At 46.3% G+C, this 26,548-nt stretch overlaps 1 protein-coding gene across 7 annotated transcripts in view; it reads left to right on the top strand.

Annotated features, from left to right (window-relative positions):
• Positions 1-26,548, top strand: part of astn2 (astrotactin 2) — a 1,941,856-nt gene that overhangs the window by 442,791 nt on the left and 1,472,517 nt on the right. For all 7 annotated transcript variants that reach the window (XM_085965839.1, XM_085965837.1, XM_085965836.1 and 4 more), the window contains exon 3: positions 21,955-22,330. In XM_085965839.1, the coding sequence (XP_085821965.1) occupies positions 21,955-22,330 (376 nt within the window). The remainder of the gene's footprint in view (positions 1-21,954; positions 22,331-26,548) is intronic.

Below are 26,548 nucleotides of genomic sequence, written 5' to 3'. Positions count from 1 at the left end.
GACCCCAGGGATGCAGAAGCGTCTCTGGGATCATGCGGGCCTGGTCCTCCAATCAAGAAACAGATTGTCTTTCATTCATTTAAATTACTACGTTACTTCATTACTAAAGCCTTTAAAATACATACAGATTTAGCTTTAATCGTGGGAATTCAATTCATTGCTCATAATCCCCACTTCTAAACAAATACTGTGCAGAAAGTTATGAAATGTAAAGGTTATTTTAAAAAACCTGCAGCTTTAACATGCACTAGGATTGCATCTCATTAGAGCTTTTAATGCTTTAGAGGTATGCCGTGGACCACAATTTATGACCCTTATTTATATTTAAATGGTTCCTAAAAAACTTCTCTCAGAGAAGATATGTCATTTAATTTTTTTAAAAAAGCATTTTTTGTATTTCGGGTATCCTCTTACTCTATGGAAACGGGTCCAGTTTCCACCAGCCGTAAAATTTCTGTATGGAATTGCTGGGCAGTTGGATTAGCCCAACTCTGCGCCAGCAATTAGGATTTCGGTGGCGGAGCGGATGGCCTGTCAATGCGTACATTGACAGACCGCGAGTTGGTGAATTAGTGCAAGCGCACACGGAAATCCCAAACTTGCGGAGGAATTTAAAGGCGGTATGACGGGATAATCTGAGAGTCCACAGTCATACACCCCACAGAATCCAGGCCAATCGTTTCTTCATGACTTCACGGTGGCATAGTGGTTAGCACTGTTGCCTCACAGCGCCAGGGACCCGGGTTCAAATCTGGCCTCGGGTGACTGTCTGTGTGGAGTTTGCACATTCTCCCCGTGTTTGTGTGGGTTTCCTCCGGGTGCTCCGGTTTCCTCCCACAGTCCAAAGATGTGCGGGTTAGGTTGATTGGCCATGATAAAAAAAAAAAATTGACCCTTAGTGTTAGGGGGGATTAAATACGTGGGGTTACGGGGATAGGGCTTGGGTGGGATGGCTGTCGGTGTAGGGACCGGGTGCTAGGGTTTGGATGATCAGCCATGATCTCGTTGAATGGCGGAGTAGGCTCGAAGGGCCGAATGGCCTACTCCTGCTCCTATCTTCTATGTTTCTATGTTTCTATGAGATCCTGTTTGGTTTCAGCGGTTTCTCTGCTTGCTCTGAATAGAACTGTCAATGGATATAGAAGAGATGTTCTGCGCATTAGTGTGAGGGAGTGAGATTAGCAGCTGATGTTGTTCTTTGTTTGGCGTGAAATGATTATTGGCTGTTGTCCAGTTTCAATTGCTGAACAGCCAAAGGACACTGTATTAGTGTGGCAAGAGCATATCAATTCCCTATTGTTTTGTCTTCACATACTGTGACATAGGTACGTGTTTGATCTATTGTGGAAAGCTTAATGCCTGGGTAAACCTTGCCACACTTCAAACCAAAAGACACAGTCTGGTACAGAACCAAATGAGCTTCTCTCACTGTATGATGCAGTATGAAGAATTGAAGCAGATTGAGCCTCTGAAACACAAAAGCACAAAAACATAGCAATAAGTTTCAAATATCCCATCTGTACAGAGGTGGCTGTATTCTGGCATCAAGTCTCCTTCTGGCTTTCCAGTACAGTACACAAATTTCTGACACGATTCTTAGAGAAATTAGTAAACAAATTCTTCATGGTTACTGTGTTACAACATATATGCAGTTATTGATTATTATCTCTGCCTCTGCGTCAGAGAGACTATTGGAATGGATGAAAGAAAAAGGTAAAGAATTGAATTCAAGAAAAGTGAAAATCAGTAACCATAGACATTGTAAAAAAGAAATCAATTACAAAAGAAAAAAAAACCAAGAAGAAATAGAAAAAGTAAATGGGCTGTGCAGCGAAACATCTAAGGAGAAATGAGCAAGGTATAAATAATAAAGTTGTGATCCCCAAATGGGTCACTTAGTTAAGTCAGTGAGTAGTTGAGCCATACCAGTATCGAGGAGTTCCCATTCTTGATCCCTAGTCCGACCTCCCAGAGTTAGATGATCTCAGTTGGGATTGGAGTTACTATAGTTGTCCTCCATGCCCCTGTGCGATTGGAAAGGAACATCTACCAAGGTTCCTGCTCTAGATCGTTATCCAATAGATCCTGCTGAAAGTGTCCACATGTGAATGTCGAATGAGGACCGAGTCAGGCTCGGCCTATCATGTTTAAAGATTCTGCACACATTCACTGTACTGCCTCATACTTCGAGAATGAACGCTTGGGCAGTGTACCAGAGGATGTCCAAGGCCCACTGCGATGTTCCCCGGCAAAAAGTAAACACCATTAGGAGAGAAGGGAAGGACAGAAAATTGGCAGAAAAAAGAGAATTCTGGGGTAATAATTCTTTATTTCCACCCATAAAGAGGAAATTTCCCAGAAAAACATGGACAGTGGTTCATTGCTGCTGTACATTTTCTTGATGTATTCCCTTGTGTGTAAAGCAACATTGGTAAAACACACCAGGAAAATACAGCAGGGGTTACAGATAGCACTAGAGTAAGAAACAGTAAGGTAATAGGTGGGGTCAGACTAAGAAAGAATACAAGAAGGTCTAAGATAGGTTTACAGTGCATGTGTGTAAATGCACGCAGCCTGGTAATAAGGTTGGTGAGCTGCAGGCGCAAATAGCCACATGGGAATATGATGTGGCGATAATGGAGACCTGGCTCAAAAAAGGGCAGGATTGGGTATTAAATATTCCTGGATATAAGGGGCTAGATTTTCAGTTGCTTGCGCCAGCAGTTAGCGCCTTAAGAGAAGTGATTTCCGGGCGCTATGCGTGTAGCGCCCGGGCGCAGCGCAGTTTGCGCCCCGCCCCAAATTAAGTTGCCCGTTAGCGCCGGCGCAAAGTTTAGCGCCCGCCCGGATGCGCGCGCAGAAAATGACGTCACATCCTCGTGCAACGCCCTTTGGCCGCCCCGATTGCAAACTTCAGTCGGACCGCCCCATTGTGCGGCGGGCGGCCGGAGCGTTTGGAAAAAGGAACGCAACACAACCAGCGCGGGCCCCGGGGGGCACTAATTAAAGGGAACGTCCTCTCCAGTATAAAGGCCATCCTTTTTTCAGAAAACAGTCTTGTGCAACGCATTTCTGGAGACACAACAAGGAGGATAGCTAACTGGTTTCAAGCAGCAAGAGCCAGGTATTTTTGGACTCAGGCAACAGCGCTGCAAGTGGCCATTTGGAAATTAGAGTGTTTGCCAGGATTTGATGGGGGTTGCATGGGGTGCCAACGCGGAGCTGCAGCTCCATGTCCGTAGGGCTCGCAGACGCATTGTGAGAGGGGCAGCCCTGGCTAGAGGCAGAGGGGGCTACAGGCGTCGGCCACGTAGGCCTTACCCAGTCAGGCTATACCGCCAGCAGCGCTCCTACCTAAACATGAGTGCCGCGCGATGTGTTAAAAGGCTCCGATTCCGAAAGGGGGTGATTGCAGAGATCTGCCACCTGCTTCGCCGAGATCTGCGGCCAAAGCTCAGGTGCAGGACGTCTCTGTCGGTGGAAGTGAAGGTGACAGTGGCATTGAACTTCTATGCCACCGGCTCCTTCCAATACGCTGCTGGGGACATAGCAAACATCTCCCAGTACGGCGCGCATCGCTGCATCCGCCAGGTGACCGAAGCACTGTTCAGAAGGAGAAGCCAATTCATCTCCTTCCCCATGGCCCTGGAGAGCCAGCATCAGCGCGCATTGGGATTTTCCAGACTCGGGGAATTCCCCTTGGTGCAGGGCGCCATTGACTGTACGCATGTGGCTTTGCGGGCCCCTCTGGAGCATGGCGAGCAGTATCGCAACAGGAAGGGCTACCATTCTCTGAATGTGCAGCTGGTCTGTGACCACAAGCAGCGCATCATGGCAGTCAATGCCAGCTTCCCAGGCAGCAGCCACGATGCCTTTATCCTGCGGCAGAGTACTGTGCATGACATGTTCCAGGCACAGCCTCCCCCAAGAGGATGGCTACTCGGGGACAAAGGCTATCCTTTGTGCACCTGGCTCATGACCCCGCTCCGCGCGCCCAGGACCGCTGCTGAAGAGGCCTACAACGAGAGCCATCAAACCACCCGCAACATCATCGAGCTAACTATTGGGGTCCTCAAGCAGCGGTTCCGCTGCCTTGATCGCTCCGGAGGAGCTCTCCAGTATTCGCCGGACCGGGTCTCCCAATTTGTGGTGGTTTGCTGCATGCTACACAACCTGGCTATCCGCAGGACTCAGGCACTGCCACCTGACGTTGGACCAGCACCTCAGGAGGAGGAGCAGGAGGAGCATGAGGAGGAGGAGGAGGAGGAGGAGGAGCAGGAGTACGTTCCCAGGAGGGAGCGACCAGGGCCAAGGGCCGCACGACGCCACCTTATTACACGGTACTTCTAAGCCCCCTGTCAGGGAATGGCCAGGGGCCATGAGGGAAGATGAATGCAGCCGCTCCGCAAGCCCTCAGCCGGCGAAGCCAACAAACACTAAGAAGAACAACCATGGAGACTGCATGAATAAAGATAATTTTTTATTAAACAAAAATGAAAAGCCCTTCCCACATGAATCCCCAAAAACAATAAACGGGCCCCACAAAAAGCCCAACAAACGACTCACTCCCACAAACTGGGGAGGAGCCACTCCACCTTTATTGAAACCGGGCCTCAACGTCGGCCTAACGCAAAAAAAAAGCCCTCCAAAAGCACAACCATGGGCAAAATAAAGATGGCCACCGCCATATTAAAGGAAAGCTGGCCACACCCTCTACTGAGTGGCCCGCGAGGGCGAGACCTTGCCCAGCCTTTTGCCTCCCCTGCCCGGCCTGCTGCTCCTTCGCAAGCTCTGCCCAGTGGCTGCTGCGAGGCTGGGGGAAGGCGCCTGAGGCTCAGATGTCCTTGCGCCAGATGCCGCTGGGGGGCGGCCTACACGGCGTTTGGGCCTCGAGGGGCCGTCTCCTGAGTGGCGCACCTGAGCCTGGCCACCATCAGCTGCAGCCGCTTGCCCTTGACGCCCCAGAGGGGGAATGGCGGCGACGGATGGCGCAATGTGGGCCAGCTGGCGTCTGGGATGCGCTGGCTGGTGCTGTGGCGCGGTGGCACTCGGCCGGGCCCGCACTGCAGGATCCGCAGCAATCAGCCGACGGCCGGCTTGCTGGGATGGTCCAGCGCGGCGCCTGCCCTGGCGATGCCTGCCTGAGACAGCGCGTGTGGCAGCAGTGAGTGGCCCTGTGGTCCTGGTGTGCGCGCGCATCACATCCGCCAGGGTCTTGACGGCATCAGTTAGCATGCGGCCAGTCGCGGCAGTTGCTGCCCCGAACTCGCGCACACTGGTCGCCAGCGACTCGATGGCCTCAGGCATGCGCCCCACCACGCTCATGAGCTCCGTGTGGCGCCGGTCCGAGTCGTCGGCCATCTGATCGAGCTTCCGCACCTCCTCCGAAGTGAAGGTGTCCGGACTGGAGTCGCGACTCTCCCGCTGGGGAGGAGGGGGCCGAACTAGGGGACCCTTGCCGCGTTGGTGACGGCGAGTGTGCCGAGCAGCAGCACTCCCCTCTGATCCTTCCCCCCTTTGGGGGGAAGGCCGCGGGCCACGCGCACGGCTGCTGGGTGGCTGGACGCCACTGGTCCCAGAAGCTGCATTGCCCTGCGACAGTTCCTCCAGGCACTCGTCCAGTGAGGAGGTGTCAAGCATTTCCTCCTCTCCTGCGGGACGTGACTGTTCCCCCGAAGGTCCGGCTTGCTCCTCCTCCTCCTCCTGGTTGGAGGTGCTGTCACTGGCAGCCTCAGGGTCCTGGTCGTCACCAGCTGAAAGCAGGAATGCACAAGAGTAGCTTCAGAGTGAGGAGACGGCGTCAGCGAGGGAGTTAGGACTGGTGGGATTCAGCGCATTGGTGGGACAGTGGCAAAGGAGGTAGCTCGGATGGGCCAGTGCGACGCGAGAGGGCCAAAAGGTGAGGTCCTTACCATTGCCGGGCAGTGGAGGGTCGGATACACCGCACGCTGTGGGGACAATCACACGGGCTCCCATGAGCACACACACACGCTCCTCCAGCCGAGTGAGCTTCTGCAGCTTGGCGCGGCCACCCCTGGCACGGGCCTGGCGATTAAACGCTACTTTAGCCTGCAAGAGAAAGGACGGGCTGTAAGTGCGCAGTGAAGCCCTGATGTAGTGTGCACTGCCTCCCATGGTGGAATAGCTTGGACAGAGTGAAGCCCTGATGTAGTGTGCACTGCCTCCCATGGTGGAATAGCTTGGACAGAGTGAAGCCCTGATGTAGTGTGCACTGCCTCCCATGGTGGAATAGCTTGGACAGAGTGAAGCCCTGATGTAGTGTGCACTGCCTCCCATGGTGGAATAGCTTGGCCAAAGTGTAGAGTGCCGAATGGCCATTTGATGCTCATGACTGTCCCAATGCTGCTGGCTGAGGGCTGGCCAAAAGGACTTTCAGGTCCCTTTGCCCATCATGTCAGGTGTACATGCAAGAATGAGGAGGAGACTGGAAAGGCTACTCACCCTCACAATCCTGGTCAGATCGTTGTATTTCTTACGGCATTGTTTGTGGGTCCTGGGGGCCTCGCCGGTGAACGTCACCCTCTGGGCGATCTGCTTCCAGGCTTTGGTGTAGTCGTGGTGGGTTGGATTCCTCCCACTCTCTGGGAACAAGATCTTGCGCCTCACCTCCAGAGCTGTGACCATTATGTCCAGATCACCCTCTGAGAAGCGCAGGGCACACTGACGGGCCTTCTCTGGCGTTGCCATGACTCCCTGGGGCTGAGCAGCAGTGTTGAGGCCTCTTTGCAAGGCTGCAGTGTGCAGGGCGTGGCAGCAGACCAATTCGTCCCTTCCCCCTTTAAGAGCTGGTCGGCACCACGGGGTCTGCTGTCAGTGCAAAAATGACCGCACCCGTGCTGCGCCCCGCCTGGGCGCTATCCCTCTGGACCGCCGGCTTAGCGCCTAAAGAGAGTAGTGGAACGCCTCTTTTAGCGCTCCACCAACCTCTTAGGGCGAAGCCACTGAATTCCCAGCAACGGGGCGCTACTTTGGGGCGGGCGCTAACTTCGGGCGGGCGCTAAAGCTAGCGCCCCAAAACTGCCTATACTGAAAATCTAGCCCAAGGTGTTCAGGAAAGATCGGGAAGGAAAGAAAGGAGGTGCAGTGGCAGTATTTGTTAAAGAGAATGTTACAGCGATGAAGTGAGAGGATGTCCTGGAGGGATCAAGGACAGAATCTATTTGGTTAGAGTTAAGAAATAATAGAGGTGCCATTAAACTACTAGGTGTATTCTATAGGCCACCAGCTAGTGGGAAAGATATAGAGGAACAAATTTGCAGGGAAATTAGAGGTGCAAAAACTATTGTGTTTTGATAATGGGGGACTTCAATTATCCTAATATAGACTGGGATAGTAATAGTGTAAAGGGCAGAGAGGGGGAAGAATTTCTGAAGTGTGTTCCGGAGAACTTTCTTGGTCAGTACATTTCTGGCCCAACATAAGAACATAAGAAATAGGAGCAGGAGTAGGCCAATCGGCCCCTCGAGCCTGCTCCGCCATTCAATAAGATCATGGCTGATCTGATCCTAACCTCAAATCTACTTCCACTCTCCATCCCACCCGAACCCATGTGATCTCCCGGGAGAGGCAAAAAAACAGATAAAAACCCAATGGCCAATTTGGGAGAAAAAATCTGGGAAATTCCTCTCCGACCCATCTAGGCGATCGAAACTCGTCCAGGAGATCACTCTGTCCCTGTATTTCCTGCAGTACATACCTTCTGTAAAAGATGATCTCCACCCCAGCCAGGAACAGGCCCAATTTACTCTTGAAGGACTCCTAGCTGGCAGCCTGTTCCTGAGGTCTCCACTAATCCCTGTGAATAGAACCATCTCCTGAAATTTAACACAGAATTAGAACACAAGAAGTAGGAGCAGGACCAGGCTACACGGCCCCTGGGCCCGCTCCGCCACCCACAGGGTCATGACCGATCCGAACCTAGACTCATGTCCAATTTCCTGCCTGCTCCCCGTAACCCCTAATTCCCTTTACTTCTAGGAAACTGTCTATTTCTGTTTTAAATTTATTTAATGATGTAGCTTCCACAGCTTTCTGGGGCAGCTAATTCCACAGACCTACTACCCTCTGAGTGAAGAAGTTTCTCCTCATCTCAGTTTTAAAAGAGCAGCCCCTTATTCTAAGATTATGCCCCCTAGTTCTAGTTTCACCCATCATTGGGAACATCCTCACCACATCCACCTGATCAAGCCCCTTCACAATCTTATATGTTTCAATAAGATCGCCTCTCATTCTTCTGAACTCCAATGAGTAGAGTCCCAATCTACTCAACCTCTCCTCATATGTCCACCCCCTCATCCCCAGGATTAACCGAGTGAACCTTCTTTGTACTGCCTCGAGAGCAAGTATGTCTTTTAAGTATGGGCACCAAAACTGTATGCAGTATTCCAGGTGCGGTCTCACCAATACCTTGTATAACTGCAGCAATACCTACCTGTTTTTATATTCTATCCCCCTAGCAATAAAAGCCAACATTCCATTGGCCTTCTTGATCACCTGCTGCACCTGCATACTAACTTTTTGAGTTTCATGCACCAAGACCCCCAGATCCCTTTGTACTGCAGTACTTTCCAGTTTCTTGCCATTAAGATAATAGCTTGCTCTATGATTTTTCCTGCCAAAGTGCATAACCTCACACTTTCCAGTATTGTATTCCATCTGCCAAATCTCTGCCCACTTACTTAGTCTGTCTATGTCCCTTTGCAGGTTTTTTATGTCCTCCTCACTCACTACTTTCCCTCCCACCTTTGTATCATCTACAAACTTTGATATGTTACACTCGGTCCCCTCCTCCAAATTGTTAATATAGATTGTAAAGAGTTGGGGTACCAGCACTGATCCCTGCGGAACACCACTAGTTACTGATTGCCAGTCTGAGAATGAACCATTTATCCCAACTCTCTGCTTTCTGTTAGATAACCAATCTTCCACCCATGCCAGAACATTACCCCCAATCCCGTGATTTTTTATCTTGAGCAATAATCTTTTGTGTGGCACCTTGTCAAATGCCTTTTGGAAGTCTAAATACACTACGTCCACTGGTTCCCCTTTATCCACCCTGTATGTTACGTCCTCAAAGAACTCAAGCAAATTTGTCAAACATGACTTCCCCTTCATAAAACCATGCTGACTTTGTCCTATTAAATAATGTTTATCCAAATGTCCCGTTACTGTCTCCTTAATAATGGACTCCAAAATTTTACCAACCACAGATGTTAGGCTAACTGGTCTATAGTTTCCAGCCTTCTGCCTACTACCCTTTTTAAATAAGGGTTTTATATTAGCAGTTTTCCAATCTGCCGGGACCTTTGCTGAGTCCAGGGAGTTTTGGAAAATTATTACCAATGCATCCACAATCCCTATCGCCACTTCCCTCAAGACCCTAGGATGTAAGCCATCAGGTCCAGGGGATTTATCTGCCTTAAGTCCCATTATTTTACCGAGTACCAATTTCTTAGTGATTTTAATCATATTTAGCTCCTTCCCCCCTAGAGCCCCCTGTTTGTCCAGTGTTGGGATATTCTTAGTGTCCTCTACCATAAAGACTGAAACAAAATATTTGTTCAGCGTTTTTGCCATCTCCATCTTTTCCACCATTAATTTCCCGGCCTCATCCTCTAAGGGACCAACATTTACTTTAGCCACCCTTTTTCTTTTTATATAACTATAGAAACTCTTGCTATCTGTTTTTATATTTTTTGCGAATTTACTTTCATAATCTATCTACCCTTTCTTAATCAATCTTTTAGTTATTTTTAGCTGTCTTTTGAAGACTTCCCAATCTTCTATCTTCCCACTAGATTTGGCTACCTTATATGCCCTTGTTTTTAGTCGGATACTATCCTTAATTACTTTACTTAGCCACGGATGGCTGTCATTTCTTTTACACCCTTTTTTCCTCAGTGGAATATATATTTTTTGAAAGTTGTAAAATAACTCCTTAAATGTACACCACTGCTCATGTACCGTCTTACCCTTTAATCTATTTTCCCAGTCCACTCTAATCAACGAGGAAGGAAGCATTGCTGGATCTGGTTCTAGGGAATGAGATGGGTCAAGTGGAGCAAGTGTCAGTAGATGAACATTTAGGGAACAGTGATCATAGTATCAAGGTTTACATTAGCTATGGGAAACGACAGAGAGCAATCTAGAGTAAAAATACTTAATTGAAAGAAGGCCAATTTCAGTGGGTTGAGAACGGATCTGGAACGGATCTGGCCCCGGTAAATTGGAATCAAAGATTGGCAGGCAAAACTGTAATCGAACAATGGGCTGCTTTTAAAGAGGAGTTGGTTCGGGTACAGTCGATGTACATTTCCACGAGGGGGAAAGATAGAGCAATTAAAGCCAGAGCTCCCTGGATGATGAAAGAGATAGAGACTAAGATGAAGCAGAAAAAGAGCGTGTATGACAGATGTCAGGTTGAGAATACAAGTGAGAATCAGGCTGAATATAGAAAGTTCAGAAGGGAAGTGAAAAAGAAAATAAATGGGGCAAAGAGAGAGTATGAGAATAGATTGGCAGCTAATATAAAAGGGAATTCAAACGTCTTCTATAGGCATATTAATAGTGTGATAATAATAATAACTTCCGGGAAGTTATGTCATCACTTCCTGTGAACTGTGAACTATGAACTGTGTACATACCTCACTTCCTGTCATATGTCACTTCCTGTTGGACTGGTATAAATACTGGTCTGTTCAGTATTGTAAGAGGCTTCTACCAGAGGCATGGTAAAGACCTCTCTTGTATATAGTGTGTTTATAAGTTACTTAAAGCTTACTTTAAAGTTACTTGATGGTAAGACTCCTTTTTCTTACATTAATTTAAGTAACTTAGTATTTACACTCACAAATACTAGACCTTCGGACAAACTCGGAGTTAAGGATCCAGGGAACCACCCACCATGGAGAGAATCCTTAGACCTATTCGTCTGGACTTGGACCCGAATACACCAGCAGCTGGCAGGGTATGGAAGCATTGGTACCGTACTTTTGAGAATTTTCTGGATGAATGTAAAGCGGATGCTCCTGCTAGATTGAGGATACTTATCAATTATGTGACCCCAAAAGTGTTCGAATATGTTGATGAATGGGATAATTACGATGAGGTGATTCGGGCACTTAAGAAACTGTATGCCAAGACCCCAAATGAGGTCTATGCTAGACATCTACTGGCCACAGCCCAACAAGGGCCAGGGGAATCAATTGACGAATTCCTGCAAGAACTTCGCAGGCTCAGCGTAGATTGTAACTTTCAGGCAGCCTCAGCTGAGCTGTACCGCAAAGAAATGATTCGTGATGCTTTCATCTGCGGGATTGCCTCTCCATTTATACACCAGCGTCTACTAGAAAGTAAAACACTTGAGCTACAAAAAGCTTTTGACCTAGCTTGTTCTCTGGATTTGGCAAAGAGAAATGCAGACCTCTATCAGCTGCCCAGATCTCGATCTGCTGCTGTAGCTGCAACCAGACAATTCAAGCGGTCTCAGGTGAACCCTATCATGGGGGAATCTAATTCTGATAATTCTGATGAAGAAGAGGAGGATGACCCCACTTTAGCAGCCTCTTGGCAATCTAGGAAGGAGTGCTTCTTTTGTGGAGATGCTTTTCACCCTAGGAAAACCTGCCCTGCTCGCAATGCAATCTGCAGTTATTGCAAAAAAAAAGGACACTTTGCTAAAGTTTGCCTATCAAGGGCCTCTACGAGGGCCAATCCAGCTAAGGCCTACCGAACTGCCCCAATTAGGGCCTATCAAGATGCTCCAGCTAGGACCTATCAAGCTTCCTCTCGAGCTCTCTCCCGAAGAAGCACACCGAGAGTTTTAGCCACTCTCTGTGCAACGACACCAATTACAGTTGCTTGCCCACAGAACCTGTCTCATGCAGACACAAAAATTTCAATTAAAGGGCATACCTTAGATGCCTTAATTGACTCAGGAAGTACTGATAGTTTCATTAAGGAACAGATTGTTGCGAAATTGAAACTACATGTCTTCCCATCGGACCAGGCAATTGCGATGGCCCAGTCATCACTTAATACCAGAATCTCCGGCTTTTGTGTTGTTGATATGACACTTCATGGTCGTATGTATCCCTCCACCCGACTTTCGGTGCTCAAGGACTTATGTAGTGATCTCCTCTTAGGGCTGGACTTCCAAAAACAGCATAAGAAACTCACCATTGAGTTTGGTGGATCCAAACCCGGACTTACTATTTCTAATATACCGTCTAAATTACCGTTTTGTGCATTGTCAGCAGCTTCACTTGATGAACCCTCATTATTTGCCAGTATTCCGCCTCAATGCAAACCAATAATAACGAAATCGCGGCGCTTTAATCAGGAAGACCAATCTTTTATTGCGGCTGAAATCTCTCGACTTCTAGCAGAGGATATCATCGAACCATGTTCGTCGCCCTGGCGGGCTCAAGTCGTCATTGTCAAGAACCCTCTAAAACCTCACAAACAGCGACTATGCATCGATTATTTGCAAACCATCAATCAATATACCGACTTGGACGCCTACCCATTGCCACGCATTGATGATATGGTTAATAAACTGGCCGAACACAAAGTGTTCTCAACTTACGATTTAAAAAGTGCCTATCATCAGGTACCCTTGAAGGTCTCAGATAAGCAGTACATGGCCTTTGAGGCTAATGGACGGCTGTACCAATTTCGTCGCCTCCCATTCGGGGTTACTAATGGAGTGGCTGTCTTCCAAAGGGCAATGGATGGCCTGGTTAAGCAGGAAAACCTAAGGGACACTTTTCCCTATCTTGATAACATTACCATTGCAGGTCACGATCAACAGGAACACGACGCCAACCTCCAAAAATTTTGGGATGCCCTCCATCGCCATAATTTGACCCTGAATGAATCCAAATCTGTTGAGTCGCAACCGACCATCAACATCCTTGACTACTGCGTAGGCAATGGTATCATTAAGCCAGACCCAGAAAGACTTCGCCCGCTCCAAGAGCTCCCGTCACCTAAGAATCCGGCTTCTTTACGTCGGGCTCTCGGTCTGTTTGCATACTACGCTAAATGGATTCCTCATTTTTCGGACAAAATCCAACCCTTGCTGCATGCTAGATCATTTCCACTGGGAGCAGCGGCTGTTGCAGCCTTTAACCTTCTCAAAAAACAGTTGGAGAAAGCGGCTCTTCACTCCATCGATGAGAATCTCCCTTTCGTGGTTGAATGTGATGCCTCGGAGGTGGCGATCTCGGCTACTCTGAATCAGGAAGGTCGTCCTGTAGCATTTATGTCCAGGACCTTACAAGGTGCCGAGCTACATTATCCTCCGGTTGAGAAAGAAGCCACAGCCATCATAGAGGCAGTACGGAAGTGGAACCATTTTCTAGCTCGCCAGCACTTTACATTGATCACGGACCAACGATCAGTCGCCTTCATGCTCGATAATCGAAAACGAACCAAAATTAAGAATAATAAAATACAACTTTGGAGGATGGAACTGGCCTCTTTTGGTTATACCATTCTCTATCGGCCTGGCAAGGAGAATGTGGCCCCGGACACCCTCACACGGGCATTCTGCTCCACTATGTCATCCTCTACTCTCATGGATGTCCACAATGGTTTGTGTCATCCTGGCGTTACGCGCATGCTACATTTCGTACGATCACGGAATCTCCCTTTTTCCACTGGAGATGTAAAGAAAATATGCTCAGAATGCCAGCTTTGTGCGGAATTAAAACCTCAGTTCTTCCGCCCCTCAGATGGTATACTCATACATGCAACCCAACCGATGCAACGACTTAGCATCGATTTTAAGGGCCCAGTGCCCTCTTCAACTCGGAACACATATTTGCTCACCATGATCGACGAATATTCACGTTTTCCGTTTGCCTTCCCCTGCTCCAATATGCTGGCGTCCACAGTAATCTGCTGCCTTGAGCAGGTATTTTCTCTCTGTGGCATGCCGGCTTATATTCACTCAGATCGGGGTCCATCCTTTATGTCAAGGGAACTCAAGGACTACCTCTCAGAACGGGGAATTGCTACAAGCAAAACAACACCATACCATCCCATCGGAAATGGGCAGGTAGAGAGGTATAACGGTATCATCTGGAATTCCATACGTCTCGCTTTAAGATCTCGGGGCCTACCAGACCAGCAATGGGAAACAGTGCTTCCGGATGCATTGCACTCTATACGGTCCCTGCTTTCTACAGCCACAAATACTACACCTCATGAGCGGTTCTTTGGATTCCAGCGTCGCTCATCTCATGGGACATCACTCCCGTCATGGCTAACTACTCCTGGACCTGTATTACTCCGAAGATACGTTCGGACGTCTAAAAATGACCCTCTCGTAGACGAGGTCGAACTAACCGATGCCAACCCCACCTATGCAAACATACGATATTCCGACGGCCGAGAATCTACCGTATCATTACGGGATCTGGCTCCCTGCCCACCAGGACCTAGTGGGACATTGGGTGATGGCATTTCACCAGGAAACTCTTGGGACCTATTGGGTACCCCTCTCCAGGATCCTGATCGGACACCAACTAGCTTGGTGCCAGTAGAACCCCGTACTCAAGGTTGCGACCCTCCCAGTACCGCACATGAAAGTACTGATCCGCCACAGACCAGCTCTGCACCTCCCTCTGAACAGAGGCAGTCCGACTTTGAACCTATTGGGGCTCGTACTCAAAGCCATGATCTCCCCGACCCTTCACAGGGCAATCCAGGCCACATAGACTCTGACCAATGGCCAACCGCATGTAAGCGGACCAGCGACCCTCTACGACGGGAATCCAAACGGGTGCGACTCTTCCTTGTTCGGCGGCTGCGGACCAAAAGGTAGACCACAGCCTCCTAATCCTGCAGGAGGGAAGAATGTGATAATAATAACTTCCGGGAAGTTATGTCATCACTTACTGTGAACTGTGAACTATGAACTATGAACTGTGTACATACCTCACCTCCTGTCATATGTCACTTCCTGTTGGACTGGTATAAATACTGGTCTGTTCAGTATTGTAAGAGGCTTCTACCAGAGGCATGGTAAAGACCTCGCTTGTATATAGTGAGTTTATAAGTTACTTAAAGCTTACTTTAAAGTTACTTGATGGTAAGACTCCTTTTTCTTACATCAAATAGTAAACAGATAGTAAGAGGAAGGGTGGGGCTGATTAGGGACCAAAAAGGAGACCTACACATGGAGGCAGAGAGCATGGCTAAGGTATTAAATGCGTACTTTGTATCTGTCTTCAGGGTTGCAAAATTCCAGGAATTTTTAAAAGAGGAAACTTTCCATGGGAATTTTCGGGACTTTATGGGAATTTTGAGTTTTTTTGTAAACTGATGGTTTTTGTCTCTGACCCTTATTATCTTTGTCATCAAAATAGACATACTGTTCCATACAAATAAAAACAGGCTTTCAAAACTTTATTTAGGTTATAATTTTGAACTTTATTGAATCCCCACAAAAAAGACCCATCTAAAATAAAATAAGAGCGTCAGCTTATTTAGCCTGTAATTTGTCCTTATTTTGTCCCTTTGAGTCTTCTACTCATCATTGCTCCTCCTGATTCTCTGACTCTGGTTCTGACGTGTCCATTTCCTCCTCTGTGTCACTGTCTAGCTGTGTGGTGGACACTTCTGTATCTGGCTCAGTAAGTTGCAGGTTTGCCCGGATAGCCACCAGTTTCTCCACTCTCTTGTTAGTCAGCCTGTTGCGCACCTTTGTATGCGTATTTCCAAAAAGTGACCAGTTTCGTTCAGAGGCCGCTGAAGAAGGTGGGATTTGGAGTATCACCGATGCAATGGGTGACAGGGCCTCAGATGCACAAAGTCCCTTCCACCAGGTATGTGCACTGATATGCTTGCATGATTCCCATATCCCGTCCGCATTCCAAAGACCTTGCTTGGTAGAGAACTTTGCCACACTTCCCAGAACTTTGCCCATGTCCAGATTGAGGTGGCGTGAGAGGGTAGAAATCACACTGTAAGCGCTGTTGATCTGATCTCCAGAAAGTATTGGTCTCCCAACATGCTTTGGGTCCAGCATGTATGCTTGATGGTGGTTTCCATATCCCCAGACTGGGATATTGCCATTTCTTGCAGTGACTCCTTACCCTCCAGAAGGCTGTTGTACATTATGACAAGCCACCCCATCTAGTGTTGCTGGGCAGCTTCAGTGTGGTGTTCTTGTTCTTTGTCGTTTGCTTGGAGTTGTAGGTTGCTGCAACTACCTGTTTCCCCCTGACATACTTAATAACTTGCTTGGCTCTCTTGCACAGTGTTTCCATGGTTCTCAAACCCATGATGTCTTTGAGGAGCAGGTTGAGCCCATGAGCTGCGCACCCAATAGACGTAATATGAGGGTAGGCCTCCTCCACTTGAGCCCAAGCAGCCTTCATATTCGCAGCATTGTCAGTAACTACTGCAAAGACCTTTTGTGATCCAAGATTGTTGATGACCGCTTTCAGCTCATCAGCAATGTATGTGCCTGTGTGTCTGTTGTCCTTCATGTCTGTGCTCTTGAAGAACACTGGGATTGGAGTGGGGATGATGTAGTTTATGATGCCCTCCCTCGTACATTTGACCACCCATCTGAGATAACTGCAACACAGTCTGCCATCTCTATCATTTCTTTGAGCTTTCCTTGGACTCTTATACTCAGCCTCCAGCAAATAAGTAGACAAAGCATGTCTGGTGGGAGGACAGTATGCAGGGCGAATAACATTGAAAAATCTCTTCCAGTACACATTGGCTGTGAGCATGGGGGGTGAGCCTGTTGCATATACAGCTCGAGCAAGGCACTCATCTGCATTCTTCTGGCTATGGTTATCCATTGTATCAAAGAACCTTCCAAGTAGGCCAGGAATTGCTGATGATAAGGAGCCTGATGCTGAATGTGAACCATCATCTTCTTGAATGGAAGCAGAGGAACTCTGGGCTGACTGCTGTGAGCTTTGAGTGAAGTTGTTGTATTTGGATAAATGCTGCTGCATCTTTGTGGCATTCTTTACATGTGGCTTTGTACAGTGTTTGCACATGTACACAGTCTTTCCATCTTTAATGCCTGGGGTAAAATGCTTCCACACATCCGACAGTAAACGTGGCATTGTTCTATGCAGAGAAATAAAGGGCATTCATCTCTGTGTCGAACTGTGGTCGATCAGCACGATTGCAAGAGGGTGAATACATTTTTCCTGATGCTCCATGTGATGGAAGCATGATCTGTGCACGCACGACACTACATCACCAATAGAGGGAGCTAATCGCTCATCCACTCATCCAACCAATCAGGACACACTTGTTCACAGTCTCACTCAAAACTTGTAATTATTAAAACAAGCCAAGTAAGAAGATAAATATATATTGATTAAGAAATTCCTTAATAATTAAAATTCCATCTCTGTTAGTAATTTTGAGAGGACCTGTGGAAAAAAATGAAAGAAATACAAAAAAACAACAACATTATGCTAGCATGTGCTTTTTTGGGCAAAATTCCCAAGCTAAACTTCCTGTGGAAAGTTTCTGGAAATTTACCAGAAACTTTCCACCCCTTCGCAACCCTAGTCTTCACCAAGGAAGAAGATGCTGCTAAAGTCATAGGGAAAGAGGAGGCAGTGGAGATACTGGATGGGATAAAGATTGATAAAGAAGAGGTATTAGAAAGGCTGGCAGTACTTAATGATGATAAGTCACCAGGGCCGGATGGGATGCATCCTAGGATGCTGAGGGAAGTTAAGGAAGAAATCGCAGAGGTACTGGCCATAATCTTCCAATCCTCCTTAGATACGGGGGTGGTGCCAGAGGACTGAAGAATTGCAAATGTTACACCCTTGTTTAAAAAAGGGTGTAAGGATAAAGCCAACAACTATAGGCCGGTCAGTTTAACCTCGATAGTAGGGAAGCTTTTAGAAACGATATTCAGAGACAAAGTTAGCAGTCACTTGGACAAGTGTGGATTAATTAAGGAAAGTCAGCATGGATTTGTTAAAGGCAAATTGTGTTTAACTAACTAGATCGAGTTTTTTGATGAGGTAACAGAAAGGCCTGATGAGTGCAATGCGGTTGACGTGGTGTACATGGACTTCCAAAAGTCATTTGATAAAGTGCCGCATAATATGCTTGGCAGCAAAGTGGCAGCATGGATACGAAATTGGCTAAGTGATAGGAAACAGAGTAGTAGTGAACGGTTGTTTTTCGGAATAGAGGAAGGTATACAGTGGTGTTCCCCAGGGGTTGGTACTGGGACCACTGCTTTTCTTGATGTATATTAATGACTTGGATTTGGGTGTACAGGGCACAATTTCAAAATTTGCAGATGACACGAAACTTGGAAGTATAGTGAACAGTGAGGAGGAGAGTGATAGACTTCAAGAAGACATAGACAGGCTGGTGAATTGGGCGGACACGTGGCAGATGAAATTTAATGCAGAAAAGTGCGAAGTGATACATTTTGATAGGAAGAATGAGGAGAGGCAATATAAACTAAAGGGTACAATCCTAAAGGGGGTGCATGAACAGAGAAACTTGGGGGTATATGTGCACAAATCGTTGAAGGTGGCAGGGCAGGTTGAGAAAGTGGTTAAAAGAGCATATGGGATCCTGGACTTCATAAATAGAGGCATAGAGTACAAAAGCAAGGAAGTTATGATGAACCTTTATAAAGCACTGGTTCGGCCTCAACTGGAGTATTGGGTGAAATTCTGGGCACCGCACTATAGGGAGGATGTGAAGGCCTTACAGAGGGTGCAGAAAAGATTTACGAGAATGATTAAAGGGATGAGATACTTAAGTTACGCGTATAGACTGCAAAAGCTGGGGTTGTTCTTAGAGCATTTGATAGAGGTGTTCAAAATCATGAGGGGTCTAGACAGAGTAGATAGAGAGAAACTGTTCCCATTGGCGGAAGGGTCGAGAACCAGACGGCACAGATTTAAGGTGATTGGCAAAAGAACCAAAGGCGACATGAGGAAAAACTTTAGGTTCTCGAATGCACTGCCTGAAAGGGTGGTGGAGGCAGACTCAATCATGGCTTTCAAAAGGGAATTGGATAAGTACCTGAAGGTAAAAAATTTGCAGGGCTACGGGGAAAGGGTGGGGGAGTGGGACTAGCTGAAGTGCTCTTGCAGAGGGCTGGCATGGGCTCGACAGGCCAAATGGCCTCCTTCTGTGCTGTAACCATTCTGTGATTTTATTCTGTTCTGGAGATGTAAGGTAGAAATGAACTCTGACCGCTGTTTTATGAACCTGAGTTCTTTTGCTTTCCTTTCATTTGGAGAAAAAAAAAAGAAAGACATGCATTTGTACAACTGGTCCGAAAAAACTGAACAGAGAGGTTTCAGTAAAAAGTGAAAATGGTGACATGAAACCTTGCTACAATTGACTTACTGCCTCTGGGTTTGGAGGGAGATAATCAACAAGGGTTCTTGCTCCTGATGAGTTATCCAGCAACTATTGCTGGAACTGCATGTGTGTGGATGTTCGATGGCAAGGACCAGGCTCTGCTGTGATTTCCCCCATGGTTGACCAGCATGTCACCGTTGAAGGTTATGTAGGAATAATGGCCACTTGGAGACGACAACGGATGTCCAAAGAACCATACCTAAGCAACAGGCTAACACCATTAGGAGAGAAGTATGGGAGATAATTGGCATGGGAAAAAAATATATTTTAAACAAATATGATATTTTGAAAATGTAGTGGTGTCATGAACTGTTGTTCACTAAATATAATGGCCTGTCATACTGCTGGATTTTAAACAGATAATTTTTCAAAATTTCCCTAACTTCGCAGAAAATGAATGTAAATGTTAACATTATTTATTCAGCTTCTGCCTCATGCGATGAACTAAACAGACATTGATAATGCAGCGTTAACATTTCATGAGCCCCTTTTCTTACTATTCTCAATTAAGTGACAGAGTGAAGAAATAGCTGGAATAGAAAAGGAGGAATGGGAATTGTAATTACTGCTGCCATTTTACATTCATTTAGTCCTCTGAACTATTGATCTCAGCATGACGATTCTTCGCTTTGCTGGTGTGTTTGATTAAAGTGGATCAGGAGAAATTGGTGTGTGATTTCAAACTCAACTCTGGGGAGATTGGTTTCTTGCCAAAAGAATCTCACAACAACTAAGCGTGATCTTTTAATTCTTCTGGGTCCGGGGAAGTAATGATCTATTTTGCTGGTAAATAAAAATAATTTCAGTGCTGTCTGCTTAGTTTGAGATAGAAACTGTAAGATAAAGAGGGTGCTGGCTGGAATGGCTCACTGAATACTGAAGTGCATTCAAGAGTGTCTTTTTGTTGCTTTTCTTTAGACTTACATCAATACTCTGTATGCAATCCTTTCATAAGCAGAAAACTATTCACAGCTTTCAGTGAAAGACTTTCAGAACTGTACAAATCTACTTTATGTTGCTATAATCCTTTGCTCTTCAATTAAAGAGTGCGGTTTGTTCTACAAATACACATATAACAGATATCTGGGAAAAGAAAATTGACAAAATGTTTTTTGGGAGAGGATGAAAAAGTCCATCAGAGGATGTAGTGTTGAACTGCTCAGAACTGGTCTTTCTATTCGTCTGGAGGGTGGATGGGAAAAGGGAAAAATGGACAAACTAACATGGACAGTCATCCCACTCTTCCGCCAAGACCACACATGATTTGCATCTTGTCTGTGTGCAGTTACTTATACCTACAGGAACTTGCGTTAAAAGAATATCTCCGAGCACTTCACAAGATGATGAGGTGAATAAGAAAAGGAGGAATCTTAAGGATTGAGGGGGATGGCAAGCATGATTTTTTTAGGGGACGTTTGAAGGGAGAGGGAGTAGACTATGTACAATCAAGTGAACATGATTAGTGTTTTTAAAAAGCACAACTAGAAAAGATCATTGGGGTAGAAAATCGACACCATTTTGTCCGTCGAACTTGTTTATTCCAACTGATGTGCAGTTTGTGTGCAATGGACTCTCCCGAATTTAGTTACTATCCTGAGGGAGCATGTTAAACTTCTAAGTCGATAAAACTTTACTGAAATTCTTCAGAGTAATGAGAGGGAAACTCAAGGACACCAATCAAATGTTACAATCTACGTGACTCAATCGTGACTGGCTGTACTCAACAGATTTACATTTCCAGCATTCCGGCAGTACGGGAACTAAATATAGTGCTCCAGGAAGTATTTAATTATCTATGTCTGTACATAAACGTGCTGCATTTATTCACTACTTTTAATGAAATGATAACACAAACCACAAAAGCTAGAATTAAGTGGGTTATGTTAATTATCTGACTCCCAAGATCGCAGTGCTGTTTTAAAAGGGCTTTCTTCATGGAAAATCTGCTAGCCATGATAAGGAAGAGGGTTTTTGGAGCATGGGTCAGGCTATCAGATGAAAGATGTATTACTTTTCAGTTTGGGAAGAGAATGGAGAGAAGCGACCAGCTCACATATCCACAGTCAGTATGTCAAGGAGTGGCAAATATGTGACACTATCTTTCCATACACCTGCTCTCTTATACTAGTGGAGAGAAAATTGGGTCAATCGGATGTTGTGCGATATTATAGAGCAGGTGCTGGTGAGTCGACAGCCTGTTCAGGGTGTGAGGTAAATGATTCTTTATAACATGTCTGCTCCCAGTCTACACTGTTAAAGCATAAAACAAGAGCATCTTGTATTATGTGGCAATTTAAATGAATCCCATCAAGTGTTAAACGGAAGTACTAGATTAACGGAGAGAACAAGAGTTTAATTTTTATTGGATATAAAACAGGCAGCCGACTCACTAACACCCATTTTACACTATCACACAAAGAAAATACTTACCTCAATGTGTCAAATGAGTGATCCTTACAAGGGGGAAAATGGCAGTGGGGAGGAAAAAGTTAAATTTGATACCAAGAAAAATTAATATTTCTTCAATTCTTGTTTACCCCACAGGGAGGTCTGATTGCTCTGCTGCTTCTCATCTTAATCTTCACAATGGTACTGTACGCGCGCCGGAGATGGTGCAAGAGGCGGCGGGTGCCTCAGAAGAGCGCCAGCACGGAGGCCACTCACGAAATTCACTACATCCCCTCCGTGCTGCTGGGACCACAGGCCAGGGACAGCTTTCGTAACTCTCGGATACAGGCCCATAATTCAGTGGTCGGAATGCCTATCCGAGAGACGCCCATCCTGGATGATTACGACTGCGAAGAAGAGGACAACCAACTTCGGCCTGAAGCATGCAACAGAGAAGATGACTTTGGAAGTCAGGTGACCCGTACACTAGAGAGCCTGGGGCGAGCAGAAGAGGAGAAACCACGTTTTGCAGGTTGGGTCCTTTTCTTTATTTTCCTTTTTGTGTTCTCCATTAATCCAGTGCTTCTGTTGAACACTTGATGAGATTCACTTAAATTGGCACATAATTCAAGATGCTCTTGTTTTATGCTTTAAAACTAGGCTGGGAACAGACGTGTTATGTAGAATCTTCTACCTCACACCCTCCCATGTTGAAGCTTTATTTGACAAATCTTAAATGCGGACACAGAGCTGACAACACCCAGCAATCACAATGTCATTGATAAATGGGGTTTTGCACAAACAGGCTATTTTCAGCCTGCCTGTGGTCAGCAGTTTTAAAGCATAAAAAACTTAGATACTAGGGAGCAGTGAGATAAAACCTGAGGTATGTGCGTACTGCAACTCCATTTATAAACTTTAGGATAATGTGGCAATTAACATAAATTATGTCTATAGATCTAAAGGACTTTAAGGAGCAGCAGATGATTGAAGTGACTAAAACCATAGGCCCATCAACATAGCGCAAACAACGAGATGTACTTAGCATTTCCATGCTTGCTTGTTGTAAAAGCAAACTCCCCAAAACACATCATGAATGTAGAGTGGAAAGAGCACATCATTGTTAGGGTACATTGCTGCCCTTCAGTCATATCCCACTTGCATGGCTGCCGCTGGTCTTTTGCCACTGTGGTCTTAGTCAAGAAGATCAGTGTTGATTTCCCACCTTGTTTTGCCTCAGGTTCCATGTTAGAGTTGGTACCATTGTTTAGATTAGTGATGATACACTCTCAGTGAGAGAGCTGCATAAAAGGCCACAACATTTATGCTGTGGTCTGGTTAGTGGGTGAATTGACAGTGAAGCCCCAACCTAATGAGTTTTCCTGGAGGCTAATTTTGAGTAGAGCCAAAACTATTGTATCTCCTTCATGTTAAGTAATAATATCACTCGGCCATTGAGCTCTGCGCTCTTGTGCATAGTTGGGACAGTAACCTCTGAACAGTGTACTGGGTAATAAATGTCAAAGAACAACTACTTCCTCAAAACAATAAGAATTTTGGATGTTCCGGAGAAAATTATAATGAAATTTAAACATGTTATAGTTTTTCGTGTATGTGTATGTGTGAGTCTGAATGAGCACTATCTCTCTATATCCACTGTTATCTGTCTGCAACTTATACTTTGATCAGCTTTCAGTCCCTTATAGCATAAACTGTCAGATTGATAGTTATTGCCTTAACTATTACATGCTATTCTGTGCATTATGGGATCATCAGTCTTAACTGTAACAGCAGATCCAGATGCAAATTCTGTGCAGGCCTCATTGTAGCCTCAAGTGAACCTTGAACTGTGTTGTGGACTAGACTGAGCTATGAGGAAAGAGTAGAGAACCTTGTGCTCTTCAACCTTGAAGCAAAGTAACTGCAAGAGGACCAATTTGAGATATATGACAGTAAACGATATAGAAAAGATAAATCCAAACACTGCTTCAGGTTAAACCATGACAATAGATGCTGTGTTTGAGTTGCTGTAGGTTCTCTCTGGATACATGAGATAAGGTGGGCTGAATTGAATCAGTCATCCAGGTGTATCTTGTGTACAGTTCTAGCAGGGGCCACCAGGCATGATATGGAGCAGGAACACTGATACATCTCAGGAATGTTGAAAACAATTGCAGCACTTCCTAAGTGTTATTTCAGCACAGGCCACTTATGGAGTTTGTGATCTTCTTAGCACACCAGGCAGTCTATGTTCCATTCTACCTGCTAAAGAGCAAGGAAACACTCACCGCTCACTTACTCCTACATTCATGTGAACCGCAGGCTTTGTACAATCATTCACTGGAGGAGTATACCATCTACTTGAATCTTCTAACAACTATTTGTTTAATAGTAAGGTTAAATTGGACAAATAACTTTAATGCCCATTGTAAACTGTTGGGTTTAGAGCTGGGCTATAAAGCCAAGGTCTGCTCTTATAGTCATGACTTCTTCGGATTGTAAAAGAGCCTTGTTTTTATTACATGATGGTTGTTGGAATCTTGGCAAGATGCCACCCATAGGCAGCTCATAAATATGCAGCACAAAGTGGAAATAACAATCTTGACTGAGAGAATGGATATGTACAGGCTGATTTTCTTGTTCATTATGCCCGGGTACAAGCAGGTAGAGTGTACTCGAAGTGCACTCCACCAACAATGACCTGAGCCCGTCTGTATGTCAGGGTTAAGGTTGTTTAAAAAAACAAAATGATCCCCATTGCAGGCCCACCCCCGTCAGGGCCTAGTGCGTGGAAGTGGGGGAGAAAAATCATTAGCGGCAACGGTTGCCAGCATCGGGGTCTTTCACCGGTGAAGTGCACGACAGATGAACCCAATTCTGTCCAAAAACTTCAGTAGACAGCTCCAGCGAAAGAAAAAAAAGACTTACATGTGTCCTGAAATCTTTTTTGCTTTAACGGTCCAGTTTCCGTTCGGATAGGAACTGGGCACAGGGCTTAAAGCCCATTTCTTCTGGGTACCTCTCAAAATGGGCAGTCTACCAATGTTGGAGGAAGAAAATGAGGCACGAAGGCTAGGAATGTCCCCACTCCCCTCAGTATCATAGCATTTTGCCCCGTGCCGAGGCCCAGAGTTCCGGTGGGGGAAAGGTAAACAGGAGGCGGGGACGAAGGTAGGCCGGTCAGGGCCCACTGTTTTGTTTAGCCAGGAGGAGACCTCCTGCTCCTTCCAAATCCACATAATACTAAAAAAAAATCCATGTATTTGGGCCTTTTTTGAGCTGCCTTCAGTGGTCCCCTTAAGGGCCGATGGTTTGGCTGCTCAAGACCCGGAATTGCCAGTCGGAGTTTGCGCATCACAAACTCCAACTAGGACAAACAAATTTAGGAGTCCGGATCTGAAATGAGCATAGGATGCTTCATTTCAATATTGAAATAAGGCCTGCACTCATGGTAGCCACCTAAAGAAAGGTATCGACCAATTTAGCAATGACCAGAACACATCTGCAGATCGCGGGCCTCTGCATTGCTACGCCTATTTTAGGCCCATACAGCAGGTTGCAGCAATGTCAGTTTTAGACCCTAAGGTGCGTTGTGTGAAGCAGGACATAATGTCAGTGAAGGAGATTGTATTAAAAAGCAAATATAAATTTCAAGCTGCCTTTGGCCATCAGTTTTTAAGGCAATAAACCCAAGTGGACATCTCTCGCAGTGTCTTGAAAGAGTGAGTGTAAGTGCTCCTCCACAGTATTAGTGCCACTTGGTGTCAAAGGCTGGGGAGGGGAGAACCAGTCTGACATTTTTAGGTCAAAATTAAGCTTTAGAAATATGAAAGAACTTGAGTAAAGATAGAATATGAAAGATCTTGAGTAAAGATAGAATTGAGGAATCTCTTGTGGTTGAAGTTGTCTGTCAAAGCTTCATTGATATTTTTGAGGCAATGCAAGACTACAGTAATTTAAGAGTTTTAAAAAATGGTCTTAAATAAAACAGGTGAAGTCTGAAGATGATCCTTTTGTTGGGCAAACACTTGTATGGTACACGCTTTCAGAATTTTCAAAGTAATTTCCTTTCGTCTTAAAAGGCTTCTAACCCTGTCGACATTTGAAGGGTAAACTTCAGCTGTAAAACACAGTTGTACAGCTCGGCGCACCGAAGTGCATGGTTTATATCCCACAAGAGCTTTGGAATTCGAGAACAGCAGCAAAGGTAAAGGCAGCGTTAGAGAAGCTGAGCAGACCGTAAGCACAGCTGAGATAGGTTCAAATTCAGGTCAGAAATCTGAGCTCATCAAAGTCAATGGCCGTAATTGTAATTTGGAGGCCCATAGGGAGTGGGGAAGTTGGAAAGCGGTCGGGAAACCCGGGAGAACGGGTTTCCCGCAGGCCCTGCATTCCTGCCCGCTTCCAGCCAGAGGGAGAGACTGGCTGGCTGTCGGGCGGGATGGCCTGCGGCACCAGGCCGCAGAGAGGAGGGAAGGATCAGGGGCGGAGGGGGGAGGCTGGAGGAGAATCGGGGCTGGAGGGAGTGGGCCTGAGGGGGGAGGCCGGGAAAGCGAGCGCTTGGGGTGGTGGGGTGGGGGGGGGGGTGCTGTGGGGTGGTGGTGGAAGGGGGTTGCCGGCAGGAAGGAAAGGCAATTGAGGGCTGGAGGGAGATGTCGAGAAGGTGATTGGGGGCCGGTGGGGGGAGGTCAGAAGGCTGGAGGGGGATCGGGGGCCAGCGGGAGTATCAGGGGCCGAGGATCGAAGGTCA

The sequence above is a fragment of the Somniosus microcephalus genome, chromosome 23, assembly GCF_052327205.1.
Source record: "Somniosus microcephalus isolate GS21.2 chromosome 23, FLI_Smic_1.0, whole genome shotgun sequence".
Classification (NCBI taxonomy): Eukaryota; Metazoa; Chordata; class Chondrichthyes; order Squaliformes; family Somniosidae; genus Somniosus; species Somniosus microcephalus.
This window is presented reverse-complemented; position numbering and strand designations above follow the sequence as displayed.